At 41.9% G+C, this 21,439-nt stretch overlaps 1 protein-coding gene across 4 annotated transcripts in view; it reads left to right on the top strand.

The window, feature by feature from the left end:
* ptpn11b (protein tyrosine phosphatase non-receptor type 11b) overlaps positions 1 to 20,875 on the top strand; it is a 170,767-nt gene extending 149,892 nt beyond the window's left edge. For 2 of the 4 annotated variants that reach the window (XM_085967310.1, XM_085967308.1), the window contains 7 exons: positions 1,314 to 1,445; positions 4,320 to 4,474; positions 7,552 to 7,619; positions 10,547 to 10,698; positions 13,851 to 13,951; positions 16,037 to 16,140; positions 18,688 to 20,875. In XM_085967310.1, coding sequence (XP_085823436.1) covers positions 1,314 to 1,445; positions 4,320 to 4,474; positions 7,552 to 7,619; positions 10,547 to 10,698; positions 13,851 to 13,951; positions 16,037 to 16,121 — 693 coding nt within the window. In that variant the 3' untranslated portion in view covers positions 16,122 to 16,140; positions 18,688 to 20,875. Of the gene's footprint in view, positions 1 to 1,313; positions 1,446 to 4,319; positions 4,475 to 7,551; positions 7,620 to 10,546; positions 10,699 to 13,850; positions 13,952 to 16,036; positions 16,174 to 18,687 lie in introns of all 4 variants that reach the window. The other 2 variants (XR_015073562.1, XM_085967309.1) reach the window with 2 other exon arrangements.
* Positions 20,876 to 21,439: the final 564 nt, after the last annotated feature.

Here is a 21,439-nt window from a genome sequence, read left to right as displayed (position 1 = left end):
ACCAGGCAACCCTCCTCTCCCCATCTCATGCAACAGCATTTCTGCTTTAACAGCCATAAACTGAGGGTCAGGTGTTGTTTTACTCCATCACTTGTCCACAGATGCCATTTCTTGCCTCTACATTGGGCTTCTTTTCATTTTGCCTGGTACTTTGCAAAGGCTAATAAATATTTAAAATCCAGTTTGAAACTTTATAAACACTGAAACAATATTTGTCCCTATTTACAACCACTTAGTTTTAAATGTACACATCCCTTTAAACTTGAGCTGCTGGCCAGACTTTGCGTATCCCCTGATATAAGCAATTTTAAATGAAGAGTGTTTTTTGGCATGAATAATTAAATCTTCCTTCAACTACTTATGCGTCACTAAGGATGCAATCTTGAAACGTTGCCATCTCCTGCAGAACCACCTGCAATTTTGCCTGGGACTGGGATGAAATTGCCAGTGATGGTGAAAGTCACCATCATCTTGAACTTCTATGCCATTAGCTCTTTTCCAGCTGCCTCAGGTGACATCACTCCGATGAACTAGTCTGCAGTGTACTGCTGCATACATCAGATCACTAATACTTTGATTTCCAGGGCTAATGACTTTATCGTTTTACAAATGGAAGACATCGGTGCCCATGACCTCCTCACATGTGAAACCGCATTCACCTGCCCTGTCAACTCTTCCCAGGCAGCCTGGACGGCAGACTTCTGAGAAGAATGTCCCTCTGCCGCAAAGATGATAATTCTCTATCATTGCACCTCTCTCAGAATCACCTTTTTAGGGCTTTCTCTGTAAAGGGGGAGTCCTCCATCTTCCCTGGGGCCTTGCACTGCCCTCAGCCATGCAGTTTCTTCTATTGTAATGGTTTTTCTGCCCCTTTAAGGCACAACAGCAGCTCTTTAAATCTGCTGCCGTACTGGATATCACCCCTTGGCCCCACATTCTCAACAAGTGGACCAATCTGCACTGGGAGCTCAGGACAATTATTTTAATGAGTCTACTTTGCAAACTCTTGAGGTCCATTCTATGTGCTCCTGCCCAATAGATGTGTTTGCACACTTCCAGGCGTGTCACTACGGTACTATCACAAAATTGGCCCTATGGTTTTAAAATGAACCATGTTACTTGAAGAAATGACCACACAGAACATCACTAAGGGAAAGTGCTTTAAGTTCAAAGCACTATCCCTAAAGTCCCTTTGAAAAGATAGATTTTCTATTTTATCTAAAACAAAATTTCACATTGTGAATATTTCTGTTAAACTACATGCTTGGAATTTGAGTACTGTACTATTATTGTTCATTTTCTGTTTCTTCCAGAACAAATGTTCCCGCTATTGGCCAGATTCGGAAGCATCAACAGAGTATGGCCTGATTTCTGTGCGACATCTGGAAGAACGCATGGCACAAGATTACATTGTACGAGAACTGGAGGTTATTCGAACAGACCGGGTAACTATACACTTGATCAGAAATGTTCATCTGCAGCATATTGGCTTGTTTTTTTCAGAGAGAAAATAAAGAATGATAGATATATATAGGAGAGTTCCAAGTACTGTGCTCCAGTTAAGATTACTTCAGTGGAGTACTGAGGAAGTGCTGCATTGTTGGAGGTGCCATCTTGTGGATGTGACATTAAACCAAGGCCCTGTCTATCTGCACAGGTGGACGCAAAAGATCCCACAACACTTTTCAAAGAAGAGCAAGGAGTTCGCCCAGTTTCTGGGCCAACATTTATTCCTCACTTAATTCATTGCTGTTTGTGGAACATTGTTACGAACAAATTACCTGCCTTGTGTCACAACAGTGACTACATTTCAAAAGTAATTCATTATCTGTAAAGAACTTTGGGACAAACTGAGGAGGTGCAAGGTGCCTTTGAGAGAGAAAGCTGATGTTATAGGTTCTTGGAGGACAGTGATCTGACTCCCCCCCCCTCCCAAGATTGATACTATCGTCAATTTACTTACAATACTTTTTATACCAGATAGTGAATTTTGGTTTTAAATGTTTCTCTTACCACTTTGGAGTATATTGTATGAATTTAAATGTAGTGCTGCTTGCGATAGGATGACAAGGATTATTGTCAGTTCGTGGCTTAGGGCCTGAGGGAATATTGGAGCACATCACAGACCAGGCAGGTTTACTAGTTTGTTGCTTTTTTTAACACACTCAGTACCAAGCACAATCTGGTACAATAATATTTTAACAAAGTCAGTATTGGTGACTTCTGGCTGCAATCTGGTGCTTACCAATGTAACCCATACAATTATTTTGTTGTGGGGGTGGGAGAACAACAAATACAGGTGGAAAATCACTACTTAAAATATAGACAGAATATACACACAGGCCGTGAAATTCCCCCTCTTAGCGCCGGCATTTAAGGCCGGTTTTGGCAGAAAAATGGTGGCCATGGCGGTCGCCATTTTGGGCAGGTCGGTAGTGTGGCCGTTGCCTGCATTCGACAGAAGAATGCTAATGAGGCAGATCGTGACGTCAATCAGCGTGCAACACTGATTTGATGCACGATCTGCTATTTTGGACATCGGGGACACAACCTGCTATTTTGGATGTCGATGCTCAACTGCACGCCCTCTCCAAAGCACACACAGCTGAACGCACAAGGGACCCACCCCGCACCAGCAATATTTAAAGGGATCAACAACAACTTTCAGGTTACTTGCCTTTTGATTTCTACAGCTCTGTATAAGTTTGTGCAACTGTTTGGAGCTTTCTGCAGATATTCAAAGTTGGTGAGGTGACGGGGAGTGGTGCTGCAAGTGGAGAAGTCCTTGCTTCTGAATTCAAGGGTTCTGCTCAGACCACTTGCTCCCAGTCATGGTGGCTCTACTTGCAGTCCCCCTCGCGCTGCAGCATGACGGAGATGGAGCACAGCCAGCAAAGAAGAGGACAAGCTGCTCGCAGAGGGAGGAGGAAGAGGGGCAGGAGGGCTCTAAGCAGCAGATCTTACCCACCTAGGGTCTTCTGAGAGCAATTCTCTTACCTCAACCTGAGCCAGGAGCAGTGTGTGAGGTGCCTGCACTTTATGGTTGTGTGCCACTTTCGCCTGCAAGAGAAAGGGAAGTGCATCAGTGAGAGTGGTGCAATGTGTTTGGGTTATGTACCTGCCACAGTTGAATAACTGACAGTGTGTGCAAGGTGTGAGATGTGGGTGTGAGGCTTGCAACAGTGGTAAGTGTGCGAGGGTGAGGTGAAACTATGATTGTGAGGTATGAGTAGTGATTGCTAGGTGAGTGATGGGGGTGTGGTGCATTGAGCAGTTTGTGAGGCGAATAGTGCAGACGGTGGGATATGGCATTTGAAGATGCATTCACTGACCTTGACCACTCGTGTGAGGTCATTGAACTTCTTGCAGCACTGGATCCAGGTCCTGGGGGCAACACTATTGGCACTGACAGCTTGAGCTATCTCCTCTCACTGCCTTCTGGTGTTCTGTCTCGAAGGGCTCCAGCTGTGGGTAGAGGACCTGTCTTCTGTGTACCCCCTGGACCAAGGCCGCCAGTGCTGCATCTGAAAAGCACTGTGCCCTTTCTCTTCCCTGTTGCAACATGGCTGCATCCACAGTGACAATGAGGTGCTTCTGCAACAAAGCACCTCCCTTTTAAGAAGTGCAGAGAGCCTAGACAAAATGTTATTGGCAGTAGACTGCACCCGATATTGGCCCCCCTCTTCAGTGCTAAGCCAACCAGCACTGAGCGTTTAGCGCTGAGCTCAGCGCTCCAATCATTATAATGAGCAGGCAGCACAAATTTTGCATGCTGCCTGCACCACTTTGAACGGGTGTGGGCAGATCGCGCCCGTTTTCGAGCCTAATCAAATTTTACCCCCACAGTGTTTTCTGTATACTGACCATTAACAAGAAGGGATTAAAAGTAGATCATTATTGGACCAAGAAAATATACATTATTTTCATTGTACTTATATAAAAAAGCTTGTATTATGGTTACCTATATTTTGCACTGCTTGCTGAAAAGGAAGCATTTTCTTTTGATGCGTTTGATTACCGAGTGGACCTAGTAAAATTAAAGGAAACCCACAAAAAAACTAGCACCCATTTAAGAATAACTCTCAATTTGATAATCCCCCAACCAGTAATTCTTTTACAATTATTCATTCCTGATGAGATTTATTGAGCATTTTTCTTCGGCAAAATAGAATTGACATACAGACTCCGCTGTATTTCTTGTTGCTAATCGTGCAGGATTACTTGTCTGAAAATGTGTAACAATTGCTACAGTCCCTGTTGCCACTCTTCAGAGAATTGAAAATGTGCTGACAAGCATTTTATGGTTTTATTTCACACAGAATGAACCACCTAGGCGCATATGGCACTATCAGTATCTCAGCTGGCCAGACCACGGGGTGCCCAATGAACCAGGAGGAGTACTGAGTTTCCTGGACCAAGTAAACAGAGCACAGCAAAGCATTCCAGATACTGGCCCTATTATTGTGCACTGCAGGTACTTGGATCATTTGCAAATCTGACATTGGATCACTGTAAACTGGCCACCATATGCTACCCCTCCTCAAAACATGTACAGTAAGAGTTTCAAGGTTAATGAAGGATTCAGTAACTGGTTGAAAACTGGAGCATTATTCCATTAACTATCATTATATTGAGAGTGAACTGGTCACCTCTGTCTTTAAATGTGGCTAGATCCTTTTAACACCTACTTATATTTACTCTTCGATTTATAATGATGCCAAAATGATCTTTTAATGGAGCAGCTAACCGAGTGTTGTTTGTGATCGTTTTATAAACATTGACTAACACACAGGGCACTAATATGTGTGGTTATCCATTCAAAAGCCAAAGGACCCTAAAAAGGAAGCTAGGGCCATGAAAAAAAAACTCATGAAAACTTTTTGACATTTTTGTAAAATGTTAATTTATATTACTCCGAGGTGCTCAAATCAGGTTTCTCTCCCTGGTAGGTAACAGAGAGCGTAAACGTAATTTCAAAAGGTCTTCGATAAGTCACCACATAATAGACTAATGAATAAGGTCAAGGAATATGGAGTCAGGAGACAAGTAGCAGAATGGATAGCGAGCTGGCTTCAAGACCGAAAGCAGAGAGGGGTAAAGGGTAGCTATTCAGAGTGGTGGGAAGTGGTATTCCACAAGGATCAGTTCTGAGACCACTGTTGTTCACAATTTATATTAATGATTTAGGCTTTGGAATCAAAAACACAATTTCTAAATTTGCAGATGACACTAAATTGGAGGGGATAGTCAATACTGAGGAGGACAGCAAAAAATTACAAGACATTAATAAACTTGAAGATTGGGCATATAATTGGCAAATGAAATTCAACACAGATAAATGTGCAGTATTACATTTTGGTAGGAAAAATAGGGAGGTCACATCTTACTTGGAAAATACAACTCTAAGTGGGGTAGAAGAGCAAAGGGATCTCGGAGTACAAATACACAAATCACTGAAAGTGCAACACAGATTAACAAGGCCGTTTATATTAAAAAAAAAGCAAACCAAGCACTAGGGTTTAATTCCAGAGGGATTGAATTGCAAAGTAGAGAAGTTATGCTAAACTTGTATCGAACCTTGGTTAGACCACACTTGGATACTGCGTACAATTCTGGTCGCCATATTATAAAAAGGATATAGAGACACTGGAGAGGGTGCAGAGAAGATTTACAAGGATGATACCAGAAATGCGAGGGTATATCTATCAGGAAAGGATGAACAGGCTGGGTCTCTTTTCTCTTGGAAAAAGGAAGGCTGAGGGGTGACCTAATAGAGGTCTTTAAAATTATGAAAGGTTTTGATAGAATAGATACAGAGTGTGTTTCCACTTGTGGGGAAGAGCAAAACTAGAGGCCATCAATATAAGATATTCACCAAGAAATCAAATAGGGAATTCAAAAGGAACTTCTTTACCCAGAGAGTGGTGAGAATGTGGAACTCGCTACCACAGGGAGTGATTGAAGCAAATAGTATAGATGCATTTAAGGGGAGGCTAGACAAGCATATGAGGGAGAATGAAGTAGAGGGTTATGCTGATAGATTTAGATGAGTAAAGACAGGAGGAGGCTCAAGGGGAGCATAAATGCCGCTATGGACTGGTTGGGCCGAATGGCCTGTTTCTGTGCTGTTTATCCTATGTAATCCTATGTATTAGTGATATCACTGTTAGGGAGTGTCCCTGCCTGTCCTAGAGTGGCTCTATGGGAAATACACAAGCTGACTCTGGGCTCGGTTGAGTGTCACTCTGGAGACGGTCTGTAGTACGGGTTTCCGTGGTCCCACAGATCTGGAGTGGTTCTCAGTTTAATCTGCAGTCCTGCTCCTGCTGTATCATATGGTGCTGCTCGAGGATGCATAAAAACACTCCCCATTAATGATGTTACGAGAGTAGCCTGGCAGGCAAAAAGACTCAATTTGAGGTTCTCCATGCTGGTAACAAAATTAATGTTCTTTCAAGAATGTCAAAAAAATTCTTGCGAGTATATTAGGGCCAAAAATCCTCAGCCCTTCCAGCTCACTCCTGCTCAACTCTAGTAGGAGTGCAGCATAAGGGCCAGGATCCAAATATGCTAGGTTCTACCCTTGCCCAGAAGTTTCCCATGGCCTTTCCTTGGGATGGAGCCTCCGTGCTGCCCAAACAAGGCCATTGATGCAGGGGGCTGGGGGATTCCCTATGTTTGGAGTCCCGACAGCCCACCTTAGGAGCATGTTGGGCCAAATTCAAAGACCGGAATTCCCAGTAAGAAGAGGTGTACTGACCTGCCAGTTGATGAATGTGGGCCTCCTTGGGGGTACAGATCTCAGTGGTGACCTGGACTCCCAAAGATAAAAAGGTGAGCTTATTTTAAAACTTGCTTTAAATGTGGTCCACGTATAAAGGAGTAAGATGGAGGCACATGAATTTTATTTTCCCTGGGGATGGACCCAGCCCCCACCCTCCCCCAAGCAGTTTTCTCAGCTCTGGAAGATGTGCCCTGAATCGTGTGGGCACCTCAGTGGCATTCATGTTTGGTGACCTTCCCCATACCCTACATCTCCTGGTGGGTTCAACAGCTGGCATACTTGCCAGGGTCGCTGGCCTGCAGGCTTTCGAGACCATTTTTTTCCTATGAAATGCCTAGACTAATTTTTCCCTTTAAAGACATGCTTCCTTTGTTTTCATTTAAAATATGGCTAAATCTCATTCGTTCAAATATGTGAGGGCCGGCAAAGTATTTTATTGTCGGGGAATTCCTTGCAGAGTTCTGAGCTCCTCTACTGATTCAAATGGATTATCCAGCCCTGAAACTGCCAGTATTTCAGACAGGGCCCAAAATGGGTGGAACCCTGTTGGAACCTGGGTCTCCCCTCCCCTTGGACATTACAGTTCAGAAATATCCTCCTTGACACCCTGGAATTTTGTGAGCCTTACAGTTTATTACCAATCTCAACCTCAACCTCAACCTCCATTCTCCACTCTCTATTCTCAGCTAGAACTCCAATCAAAAGCTACCAGTCTGTTAATCTCCATACAATTTACTTTCCTACTAACACAATTTTTCCTTCTTCAGTGCTGGAATTGGAAGAACAGGAACCATAATTGTTATAGACATGTTGGTAGCTGACATTAACAGGCAAGGTAAGAAACACTAAAGCCAGATAAAAGTAAGATTCATGAGCAGAGTATTGATTAATTTACACTGTAGTTAGATTTTAGACTATATATTATATATGAAAGAAAATACACAATTTTCCCACGTTGTTATGTAAAATATTTGAGTGAACTTTTTTTCTAAACTATTTTACTCTGTTAATCGTCTCCCCTCCCTTTCCTCTTCTGAAGACAGATGTTAGGATTTTAACTGCAGCTGCCTGGCACAAACGGGGCAAATGTGGCCTAAATATGGCGTTGGGTTGCTTACCTCCCTGTTTGTGCTGGCACTCTGGCCACTGCCATCTTGGTAGGGGCCTTTCAGTGGGTGCCTGGAGCGCCTATCTGTTTCATATGCAAATCAGGGTCCTATGATGTACATAAAACCTCAGTTGCAATTTTGAGGTATAAATGGACCCAGCATGTGCCATGCATGTTATGTCCACTTGTACCAGCATTGAACGGCCAAACCAGTGGTCCTTAAAGGGACCGATGGAGCTGATAAAAAGATGACTGGAAACCTTTGTCACCTTGCTCCTCCTAGCCCCACAAAAATACTCGGGCAGCTGCCAGCCATGTGTATGCCCCACCTGACCCAGGCCCGGACTGTCGACTCTAGTTTGTCGTGCGCAGCTTACCGGCTTGAATCGAGTGAGGCCCAGGCACCTCAATGGCTCGCGCCTTATTCAGCAGCAACAGCTGTGCGGCAGTCGCACCCCGCTGACCAACCGCCCGGTTTGTGCCAAGTGTTAAAAGCAACTCCATTGACTCCTTATTGAGTACATCTGTGACTTGGTTCCTTCTTGGTACATGTTCTGGTGCCTATTACTCATGTTTGAATCTTGACATGAGTGTTGATATACTAGTCAATCACAGAAAACATCAGAGGAATCCTGGTGGATTTTTTTTCTTTGTGACCTTTCTATTTAGAACCCTTACCGTTGCCTGAGATAACTAACTCGCACAAATCTGGGGCCTATCTGATCTAATTGGCTCAGCTGGCCCATCAATCCCCTGGAGAAGCACAACTTTTAGTTTCAAATTGCAGTTAGGGGTGGTGGGGGGAGGAATTGCAATATAGTATAATAGAGCAGACACTATTGCATTTAATGTGTCTTTATAGAGGAGATGAATTCAATTCTTATCCATCTCACCACTTCTTTTGACTGTTCTCACCCTCCAAGAATTTTGCATTTCTGTGTAAAGGCAAGCACAGGAAACTTTGTGCTGTCCGGCACCGACGGGACCGAGCTGTTGCAGTTCCCTCAAAACTGCCGGACACACCAGCGTTAATGTTGAAGCATACGGAGCTTTTCATCTCCGTATCTGACAACAAACACCGTTGCTTAGCAACAGCTTCTAAACAGTCGGCCCGTACCTTGGAAGCGTCTCTGTAGCTTAGCAACAGCTTCAGAGAGACTTTCCAGAGCCTGACTGTTGAAAAAAAAGCCACGAGAAGGAAAAAAAAGCCACGAGAAGGAAAAAACCTAACAAAACGGCTCCTGATTTTTGCCGGTGGCTCGAGCTTGCTGGACACTTAGCCTCCGGATAACACAAAAGTTTCCTGTAATCTGCTTCTGTCACTGTAACTCTTGAGTGTGGCCCAGAGTTGCATCATTTTGTTCCATCCGCCCTTCCCTCCCTCTGCTACTCATCTGCCTGTGATGGTTCACCTGAAATGGGAATATGTCATATCTGAACATATGGTGGATTTTAAAACTGCCTGGCCAATTACATTGTTCCAAGCCTAGTTTGTAATTCAAGCATGATTTTATTATTGTTCTAGTTTTTAATTATTGCTGTTACCTTCAACACGTTCTTTCCCCATCTGTCTTGGCTTTCATCTTCACTCCCTTTCTATGTGCATTTCCTGTGCCATTCCTCTTAATTAATTTTTCTTTTTATTTTCTTTCATCTTTTAATGTCAGTAATTCCAATCTATCTCTGGCTGCATGCAGAATCTTGCAGCTCAGTGCGCCTGAGGGAGCAGATGGTAGACCAAAAAAGAGGCATTTCAAAGGAACGTGCAAAGAAAATTAGATTTTTAAAAAGTAAATCATAGAATCATACAGAACAGAAGGAGGCCATTCAGCCCATCATGTGCCGGACATGAATATAGGACATGACTAGTAAAGACAAACATTGAGAAAATAAATACATCTCCTATTTTCTGAAAGAATTTTATACCAGTGGCCAGAAATATGTAAACAAAGAGAAACAGCAAGAGAGAAAATGACTCTGGGCCTACTCCAACACAAAGTAAGAGAAAGACAAACATATTATTTACACATGAAGTATGAGGCACAATATTGAGTTAAGGGAGCAAGAGCTTAAGACAGATTTATATTTGACACTTCTTCAGTTTGGGTTCCAGGAAAGCAATGCCCGTGCATCACCGCTACACGTTTACATTACTGGAACAGTTTTTCTTATCCCAACAGCAGAATCATGAATTGTACATTTTAACAATGTAAGCAGATGTAATTCTCCTGCTATCCAAACTACAAAATTGCCAAATGTAAAAGCACCTTGTGTTCACTCCTGTGTCACCTGCAGCATCATCTGGTGCTATGAAGATTATGACAAGAGGACTCCAATGATGGCACCAATTAGAACAGCTGTTGTGGAAATAAATATCTAGGAGGAGAATTTGGCTGTTTTTAGCTGTTTGCTCCATTTCTCCAGGAGTTTCACTGATCTTTCACCAAAGTTATACCATTAGATCAGGAGAACCCCTGTGGAAATTCCAGGTGCAAATTTTGAAGTCTGATGAGCATAAACTTATAATATTAGGCAAGAATCCTGTGGTGATTGTGTTCAGGCTGAGAAATATGTGTTTTGTAAGCCTTCATTTGAGCTTCATTTTAATAAAAATGAAAATATGGACAATTCATTAATTTTTTTTCCTTCAATAGGTTTGGACTGTGATATAGACATCCCTAAAACAATTCAAATAGTACGAAAACAAAGATCAGGAATGGTACAAACAGAAGCTCAGTATAAGTTCATATACATGGCTGTACAGCAGTATATTGAGACAGTTCAGAAAAGGCTACTGGAGGAACAGGTAATTATGTCACACATTACCCACATTGAGAAAGTTTAAAAACCTACAATAGAAGAGATACAATCCTTTCCCATTGTCTGGAAAAACCTTTGTACCCCATTCATGTCATAAAATAAACAAAAAAAATCCTTTATTTTGCTTGAAGGAGTACAGATAGCAAGACAGCTGTTTCAAAAGATGTATAGCTTAAATTTACACTAAAACGTACAGCATTTTGAAAGTACAAATCTTATTTAAAGCAAGGTTGGATTGGCTGAAAACTCATGTCCTATATAATAGTCTTTTGTCTAAAATTAAATTTACGTTATTAACTCCTATTTTGCCTTCAAAACCGGCATCGGTATATTATCTAACTTGGATATATAAATATTTCAGCACTTTCTGCACTGTACAGCAACAGTAAACTAAGCAGTTGGAAGTGACAACAGATGTATCATTCTGATCTGTGCTGTGCTCATTCTATGCCTGTACTCTGTTACATCTGTTAGCTGCCCTTTGGCAAGAATCAGATTTAAACACGCTTTGAAGCTTAACTGGGATATGCTGTATTTGTCATAAATTGTGCAATTTTTGCCCTGTCACACAGCAACCTTACAGCAGCTATAGTCTTGTATAGTTGCCACTGAATACAAATAAAACTTTTCAGTATTTGATTTAAAACACATTAATAAAGTATATATTTGTAGTTATGAACGTCTTTGAGGAAAAAAATTGAAAGGAGTAACCAACATACCTTGCAGTAGCCAATGTAAGGATTGGCAAGTTAGCAGTTCATGCCAGTTCTTACCTTGTTTTCCCTGCTGACTTCAAAATAAAGTAAAGAATGAACTTTGGAGCTTTTTTTAAGTAAATTTTGACGGAAACTATTTTCAAAGAGTTGTTTTTACAGAAACAAAAAGAGAAAACACAGAAAATAGAAGGGGAGAGAGAGACATAGGAGGAGATTTTGAGGCCTCCTGCTTGGAAGAAATATAATAAAATGCTAGAAAATGGTGGGATATGACTTACCACCATGTTCCCACCAAGGGCCTGCCGCTGGGAAGCCAAAGTGCCCACCTGTGTCAGGTGGTATGCTCTTTTAATATGCAGAATGGTGTCTTATGATCTACATTCTTGCCATTTGCCATTTTAGGACTGAACTGGGCAGAGCATGCACGCTGCGCACAGTTTCAGCTGACAGTCCAGCCAAAGAGGACCCCGGCAGTTACGTTTTTATTTCTTTTTGAGAGGCCAAAAGGAGCAAGAATGCTCCTCCAGGTTCCACAAAAACAACCTGGCCACGACCACACCAGATCTCCTGCCCCTCCCGAGAACAGACTCCCTTTTTTTTCCTGGGGCTGGAAGTCAGCCGAGCTGCCCGATAATACGATGGCCCGGAGCCCCGGGTCACTCATGTTCCGCCCACAGCTTGCCCGGCCGTATGTTATTGAGACCCGGCCCTCAAACTGAGCTGGGTCTCCCACCATTATTGTCAGGTAGCTGCACGGCACACTCTGCTGGTTAGCTACCCAAAAACCTCAGAGGAAAAAAAATCACATGCTCATTTCGAGCTGGAAGTACTTTGCCCACTATATTGATACAGGCAAATAAATTGGCGTCACAGTGGCCCGATCTTCCACTCCGCTGTGGAAGTGAGCTGCCTTAGGGCACCTATTAGATGTCAGCAGCTCGTTGGCTCACTGATAATGAGACCCGAGACCCAATGTTGGGTGCGCCTTCGGCCTATCCATTCAGTTGCAGGGATCGCTCCGTGCGCCCAAAAATGGGCGTATACAAATTCTAGGCCAGAGACTGCAAGGGAGGAAGAAAAAGACATACAGAAAGAAAGGGGGAGAGAGAGAGTGTGCGAGAATATGATCCATAATGAGAGAAAGCGAGAAGGATAGACATACATACACACGTACAGAGAGAAAGAAACAGACATTTGAAAGGCAGATGACAGAATCAAGAAGGGGTGACTTAACTAAAGGGAAAGTAGGAGACATTCCCAATTTTAATCAGCAGCATGTTTTAAAATGTCCATGTTCTGCTTCTCTCAGCCCATCTAACATTGAAGTAGATAACCTGGTTACTAGAACAGTTGCTTGCACAGTCAGCATTCACTCCTCTCACCAGAACTGTTTAAAAATAGAGTTTAGATTAATTTGTCAACAGCATGAGCAACTGTTATAGTGACCAGCCGAAAGGTTCCTTCACTCTTCAGGTTGAGAGAGACCGAGGGGGAGAAATCCATTCTCGGTGCACCCACTTTTTTGGATGAAAAATTTAGATTGCTTGGCAATCTCTTGTGCCCAATCTTCACCGGAAGTGCACCAGCCACCCAATTGAAATGTGGCAAATTCCATGTGTGCAGGGAGCCCAATGCCTGAAACAAGTGTTAGGCACCCTGCACATGCAAAGGCTTTGGGATAACGTCTTTGGACGCGCATTCCACGTGCGCCACCCATTTCATGCCAGAATTTCTCCCCCAGAGTATCCTCTGGCTCGCCATAAGCCAATGCCGTGGGAGACCTGCTGGTATACTGGTAATTCGAGAGCACATTTTGTCCATCACATTACACTTTGGACCTCGCACGTTTGTATAAGCAAATTCTTTGTAGCTGATTGGCTCGAATTCCATATTCACAAAACAACCACAAATCGTTACTGAACATGCAAGGAATTTACCAATCAACAAGTAGCAAGCAGAAATTATGATGTTCAAACAACGATCATCCAAAGTGGCCAGTCAGCAACAGATATCAATTAAAAAAGGGACTGGTGAAATTAAATTGTTCAGCCCTTGCTGGAAATGCATCTATTAAGTTTTGTCTCGATCAGGGGCTGTAGCCCACCTGAACTGCCATGTATCTTTTCTGGTCCAGGATGCTCTGTTTCGGCCCACCCCAGTCCCAACATGTTCTTTGGTTGTCGAGCCATTTTCACATGATCCCCCTCCATTCACAGCCCTTCAGCCCCATGGCCAGCTTAAAGCAGTAAGAGGCAAAAAATTAAGCACCCAGGAAAAAGAATGTATAAGTAATCAAAACTACTGATTTACAGCTTTCAGGGAAAACGAATAAAAAAAATTCCAGAATGCCATGTAAATACTATGTAAATATATAGCTGCAATACTGACGTTTTTTTACGTATCTGAATACTGTTTCTTCCAGAAAAACAAAACTAAGGAACGAGAGTATTCAAATATCAGATACCTACCTATGGAGAAAGCTAAAACCAAAAGACATACTCCCACATCTCGCGTTCTTTCTGTGTAAGTAATTCTGTGTTATGGCAGATTAAAGAGGTACTGTGCTATCTTTTTATACACTGTGGCCTGGAGTTTCCGCTAGGTTGCGCTGTTTTTTTCAGCGCAATTCGCCTGAATTCAACCAAACCAGTGGAAAAGATCAAGGAATTTACATAAGATGCAGGAGTAGGTCATTTGGCCCCTCGAGCCTGCTCCGCCATTCAATAAGATCATGGCTGATCTGATCTTGGCCTCAACATCACTTCCCTGCCCGCTCCCCATAACCCTCGACTCCCTTACCTTTCAAAAATCTGTCAATCTCAATCTTAAATATATTCAATGCCCGAGCCTCCACAGCTCTCTGGGGAAGAGAATTCCAAAGATTCACGACCCTCTGAGAGAAGAAATTCCTCCTCATTTCCAATTTAAAAGGGTACCCCCTTATTCTGAAATTATGCCCCCTAGTTCTAGATTCCCCCACGAGGGGGAACTTCCTCTCTGCATCTACCCTGTCAAGCCCCTTCAGAATCTTATGTTTCAATAAGATCCCGAATTTCAAGCGCATTATTACATCCAGCATAGATCGAGTTTCTGCGATCTTTTGTGCTGGTTTAGAAAACATTCCGCTAGAAGATGGCCCTGCCACAAAACTGGCTGCGCCCCCCAGATCGAATTAATCACCATTGCAAGTTTCTGCTAATTGCACCGTTTGTGGGCCTTTGAGGAGACTCTTAAAATTAAGCCGTTTTTTTGGGCTCAAGGAAACTAATAGGCATGTTTTAAAAGCTTTTGAATATGTCTTTTTAATTTATGAAGAAACTGACTACTGTACACCAATATAACTAGCAAATGGTTCTGTATAGTTTTCTAAAGTCATTTTCAGTTATTTAAAATCTGGTTACTCTCAGGTGGTGGATTAGACACTGATTAAAAATGCTTATTTTTTGTGATACACCCATTTTCAGCTGTATTAATCAAACTGCACTCAGTTACCACTCTTAAATATATCAAGGACTATTCTTTAAAGTAAAACTTTTTTTAAAATTACGTTCTAAAACGCGACCAGATTGCACTGGTTCATGGCGGATTTTACACTTGGTGATATGCAAATGAGTTTGAGCGGATACTTGAGGGGGAAAAAAAAACCTCTCAAAACTCGTGCAATTTTGGGCACAATTTGCGCCAGTCCGCCGATTAAGCCCAAAGTGGAAACTGTACCCCTACAGGCCTGGAAAGCACAATATGATGTTCTTTATATCCACTGATAAAGTGGCAGACAGGTGAATTTAATACAAATGTGTTAAACTTTTGTACAATAATGTATTCTTTATCAGGACTGCAGGATGGCATTTTGTTTCTTTATTTTGTGGTCTCAAGGTGCATTTTCCTCTTTTTGCCCCCAATTATGCATGGCAAGCAGTCACCAGGTTAGGTACACCACATTAGGTGTGGAGTTAACCTCCTACTGGACCAGTGAATCACTTCCACTTCCTGCACTATTTATCTTGTGGCATATCTGAGTGAGATTTAAATTAGTGCTAAATTTTGATCAATTTTATAGCATGGACTTGGGCCATTATATGTATTTTCTGACGTGTAACATTGTCAGTCTACAAAGTTTTATAGTGTCCACATAGGGAAGATTGAATATAAGGGGTCTGCAACACCAAATTCTGAATGATTGCGTCATATACAGTCACTGATTGGTAGTATATAGAGTTATAGGTTCAAATATTTCTTGTGAATTTATGTGAATGAGGATATTGCACTGTGGAATCCAGCATTTCCTGTGTACATCCACATTTAGAGACAGCAGAATCAGAGTTAAAGTAAAGTTTTCTCAGTAATGTACTTGAACCCCAAGCTCAGAGCATCAGTGTCTAATGGTTTCTTTGAGTGAACTTGCCAGTTTAGTGCTTCATTGTGCGCAATTCTGAGTTGTGGGACTTTGCCCACAAGGAAATATGCTGTAATTGTCCAAGTACAGAGAGAGGGAGAGAATGACTTACAAAACCCTCAGTCCTCTTATGTTGGGCAATTTATAGATAGGTTCATGAAATCATGCAAAAAAAAATTAAAAGTCATCATTGTTTTCCTCCTATTCTGAAGGTTGAAAGAAGAGCCATCGTGTCTTTATGAAAATTTAAACATCAAAAGTCCCAAATCATCAGGAAGCAGCAACACAAAGAGATAAAAGCACCAAGAGTGGAGAGGTTGTATGTATAATAAGCACACTAGCAATACAAGTAATTTAAAAACTTTCTCTCTTATTTACAATGTGCACATCCTATTTTTTCAAGTGGCACTATGACATAAGTGTTGTCACCCACATTGTTGTAAAATGCTCCTTGTCTACCAGCATTAATATTTTGGATGCTGCCTTCAGATCTAAGTTCTCTGCCTCTCTATCTCTCTCATCCCTGGCACATCTGCTCTCCACCTCATCTTGTGGTTTTACTAATCTAGTATCTTCCTCAGTGCCCCCTTCCCTTCTGCATTACACCATGTCCATTTAGATCTTCCTGTCTTTACTCCACTATTTTCCCACTGAACCCCTATGTTGCCTCTACCCTGTTTCCCCTGGATTGATGCAGGCACTATTAGCTGGGCATCTTCTGCCATGCTCGCCATGGTATTCACCATTGGCTTACTCCAAGCAGTCTCTCAAACTCTGCCTCTTTCTTCACTCCTGGCGTTCAACCACCTGCCATGCTCCCTGAAGGTCAACCTCTCCAGCTTTCTCCCTACCCCTTCTCTCCTCCCAACACACCAAATACCCCTGGCCCTTCAGACTCCTTCTCCAACCCAATCCACTGGGATTATAGTTATTTGGCCCCTCTCTGTAGAATGTTTGCTCCCTTACCAACAAGACTCTCCCCAACTCTCTGCTGGAGGTGAGCATTAACATCATGGCCTTATTGAGACCTGCCTTATTGATGACAACTTTTACCAAGGCTCACTGCCTAGCCGTTCGTTCCACCATATCTCCCACCCAAACCACCATGGACAGGCAGTCGTCTCCAAATCCCATTTCGGCCTATGGGGTCGATTTTCATTGACCCGTGGAGTTGGGATTGGAGGCGTGCAGGGGGTTAAAGTCACGAATTCGGGGGTCCCGACACCATCCCGCCCCCAACCCGCCTCCATGCCAGTTTCAAAGACGGCGGGTACTCGCCCTGCACTGGGACCCGCCTACCCGAGGCGGGAAGGGATTAGTGCCAATTAACTGCCTGTTAGTTAACAGGCAGTTTTTAGCCTAATCCCTATTTTAAAGCTTGAAGTGTGGAATTCCCGACGGCTCCAAACTACACCAAGTTAGAGGTGTCGGGTTGAAGGACTTGGAGGGTTCGAGATGTCGGTGTTCAGGTGAGTGATGGGTGCATAAGTGCAAAGGTAAGTGTGCTTGGTGTGTCTAAAGTGTGTAAAGAAGTTTAAATTACCTGTACTTGCCTTTTCAGCCTTCCTTCCTCTAGGTTTCGGGAGTCCATCATCTAACCGGCACTGAAAGCATAATGGCTGTGAACTGTCAAAAGTGACAGCCTGCAGCTTTCTGTGCCGGTGAGATTTCTAACTGAGTCTGTGTAGAAGGACTCAGGTTAGAAGTAAGACTCAGTGTTTGACAGCTTCAAGCAGCTGTCAAACACTGATATTTCATCTGTCAAAACATCTTGACAGATGAAATTTCAGCCTGTGACGTCACCTGTTGCAGGGTGGCCCTTAATTGGCCTGCTGAGCCCGCTGGCCGGGCTCAACAAGGTCAATCAAGTCAAAATCGCGTGGATTGGCCACATCTCGATGGAGGCGGAACTACAACCCCGAAAGTTGTAGTCCCGCCTCCGTCCCGACTTCTGAATGAAAATCACCCCCTATGTCTTTACTCCACCAGCTCTTCATTTGTGCATTTCATCCTTTACCATCCCTACTATTCCTCCCATCTCTTCTTTACGGTTCTCATTGTCTACAACCCTGTTTATGTTCCTCACTGCAGTCTCTTCTATCTGGGCCTCACTCAGTCTCTACACTGAGTGGCTCTTTCTTTTTTCTTGCAGACTTCAACCTCCACATGCAGTCATCCTGCTCTGTCCTCTCCTTCACTGACCTCCCTCTTCACAAAAACTCCCCCACCCACACACATGGCCTCCTCCTTGACCTTGCAATTTCACTACCTCTCAAGTCTTCATTACTGACTGGGCTATTTCCTCACTCCACACCCTCAGTTCCTCTGGCTTACTTTACCTTCACTCTCTCTACCCTATAAACAGTGGTAGATCCTTTGTTCACTACCCACTCTATCTCACTGCCTTCAAAAGTATTTTTAAAACCTCTGTCTTCTACTGTGATTTGGTCCCCATGCCACCGCCACCACCCCCCCCCCCCCACACCTCCACTATAATCTCTTTTCCTCCTACTTGGTATCTCCTTTACCTTCATTGTTAAGCACCTTCACATACTTAAGTGACACTTTACAAATGTAAGTTAATGTTGCTATCAACTTCTCTTTTTTTTGTGCTATAAATGAACCATGAACTAATTTTGAATCGACGTAGCAGACTTTGTAATTGTTCATATCACATGTGATGTGCATCCTGTATAATGATGAAGTATTTAGTCATATAAGAATTTACAATAACGATTGTTTGACATCAGATTTGTTATTTAATATGTTTTCCTACATTTAAGTTCCTCCTGCCCCACCTTTAAATTTCAACAGTAACCACAATAATGCTGTCACCTTAATCTCCTATTTTTGTTCTCTTCAGAATTACTTCTGTTTACGTAAAGCTTCTGCCTGCGTCTGCAATGAGAATTGTTCTGTCCCAGCTTGCCTCTGGATCCCTGTGCAGTGCCGCTCTATGAACCAAACATCTACAAAAAAACTGCCTTATAAAGACTGATTAATTTATTAACCAGACAAAATAATTTTTAAAAATTACACTGTTATTTGTCAGCGTGTATTTATATATGTACTTTTAAGTGCCTCTTCTTGGAACTGATAAACAAATGAGCTTAATTTTCTTTTGTTAAGATTGAATGATTATCCAGATGATGCATTTAGAAAAAAAGAGAACAGAAATATTTGACTTAGAATACTGTAAGCCCATTAATTTTATCATTAGCTGTACTGCATGTTCTTAAGATGAAAAGATAAATTATGACCATTACATTTTGCAAATGTGTTTTAACATGCACGTTACGAACAGCTGCAGTACTGCTAAAAGTGTGCTGGTGGCACTGCTCAGCTTCTGGCGGTGGAGGATTCTGTAGACTCGGCAGCAGTACCACCAGCAGGAATAATGTGGTACTGCAACTCCGAAGTTCAAAGCCATCATATTTTTGTTTCCTATTTATTTTGCATGGCAGTAATATTATTGCAGCAATTTTGTAAATTCAAAAACGTTGCAGAACCTTTGATGTTCTATTATGCTGGGGTTTGCCTAAGATTTCACTGGCACAACTCATGTGCATTGAGTAAATTTTGATGGAACAGCACTTGCTGTATGAAGTATTTAAAATTAGTGGATGCATCTACTATAGCCAAAGATATGAGGGTTTGCGTGCTTTTTTACAATTTAAGAGTCTGTTGATCACGACATTAATAAGGTGTTTCTGCATTCAGTGCTGAGTAAAGACAATTTTGTTTATGTAACAAAGAAATAGTGTGGCTTTGCTTTGTAAGATCTAACATGAATGGCGAGTTCACTTACAATTTTGATATGTTTTCAGTGTTAACTATAAGGTGATCATTGCCGCAAAGTAAATTAAATGGGATGTTCTCCAACATGCCACCAGTTATCCACAGCTCGCCCTGTATATGTCGATATTTATTTTTTTATACCAGCATTTGTTAAATGGTAAATTCTAACATGTAGAAAATATTTGGAGAAGTGGTGAAATGGGGAGAAACTTTTCCATCAATTCGCTGGCCTGATAGCTTATTATTCACTGTGAGTGGCTGATTATTGGCCATCAGCCTAGTGAGTCCAGGTCTGTCTTTTGGTGAAAATAGTCTCCATATTTAACCCAATGCAGTACTCTGTTTGCAACTACAAGTTTATTATTTTGTTAAGTAAATTGTGTTTTATATATGTTTTTTAATTATAATAATGGGGACTTATGAGAGCAGCGGAACACTTTGGTACTCATTATTATGTTGTGTGAGCTACCTCTCGCCTCTGGTGACTGACTAACATTTTTCAATCTCCTTCATAGGGAGTTGTGGTAAAAAGTCTCAGCAGCAAGTTAAACCCCAACAATATTATATTGTAGACCAATTTACCATAAAGCCTGGCTCTTACCCCTCTAAATTTAAAAAGTTATATTTCTATTTATAAATGAAGTTAATGATTATGGGATTGTGACCTAGCTTGGCAGCATCTTAGTAGCTCAGTTAATGTAACAGAACAAATTTATTGCTCCAACTTCTTAAAAGTTTTTGTGTATTAAAGATTGCATATCAATGCCACCACGTCCATTAACAATATTGGTAAGATTGCAATCCCATAATCCATTAATTTAAAATATATATATACATACAAAGAAAAATACTGAAGGTGTGTATGCCTTCGGGTACATCTCTGTACTTGTGCATTTTAGGGCTTGTAAAACTTTTTTAAGTACAAAGTACATCTCTTTTAACAGTTTCCAGGCTGCTCATTTTAAGTCAGAATTCATATATCCCAGCAGATATTTCAGAATTCCTGCCAAGACAAATCAAGTTTAAAAGATAAAGTTTGACTGTAGGTCTGTTTTTGTGTAACAGTTATTTTAAATAATATTTTTCCTACCTCTTTTCCTCAGTCCATGCTATGAGCAGTTCCACGATCAATAGGGTGGGCAGGTAACCTGTCCTTGCCTCTGTCTATAGCATTCTTGTTTTTATTTTTTAAATGTATGATGCTTATGGTTTAGGGTCCATTGTACTGCAGAATAAACATTTTCCTTTTTTCACTTGCTCTGTATATTGGTTATTCCTAAAGGGGAGATTATGATTTTATACATCAGGCCAGTTACTCAAGCACTCTTCCAATACTATTCCAGAATTAATAACATTACCTAAGCTAGATCATCCTTTCACTGTGTTATGAATTCTGAAAGGACTGGATGCAGAACCCATGCATGGAAGCTACATTATTACTTCAAACAACTTACCAAAAAAAAGTGTCCAGTTACAGTTCTAAACTTGAAATAGGGAGGTCCACTGTCTCTTTGCTAGGAGAGACCTACTGTCAGTAAGGACCCCAATCTCTGCTGGGTATGGTATGTGCTGGTTATATTACTGGACTTGTAATCCAGAGGCTTGGCCTAATAATCCAGTGAATGTGGGTTTAAATCCCACCGTGGAGAATTTGAATTCTGAAGCTGGTATTGAAGCCATTGAAAAAATCCAACTAGTTCATGAAGGAAGGAAACCGTCTGTCTGTACCTGGTCTGGCCTATATATGACTTCAGCCCTACGCCAATGTGACTCTTAACTACCCTCTGAAATAGTCTAGAAAGCCACTCAGTTGTATC

This window comes from Somniosus microcephalus, chromosome 25 (genome assembly GCF_052327205.1).
Source record: "Somniosus microcephalus isolate GS21.2 chromosome 25, FLI_Smic_1.0, whole genome shotgun sequence".
NCBI lineage: Eukaryota > Metazoa > Chordata > Chondrichthyes > Squaliformes > Somniosidae > Somniosus > Somniosus microcephalus.
The sequence above is the reverse complement of the archived record's forward strand: the minus strand, read 5'-3'. Positions and strand labels throughout refer to the sequence as shown.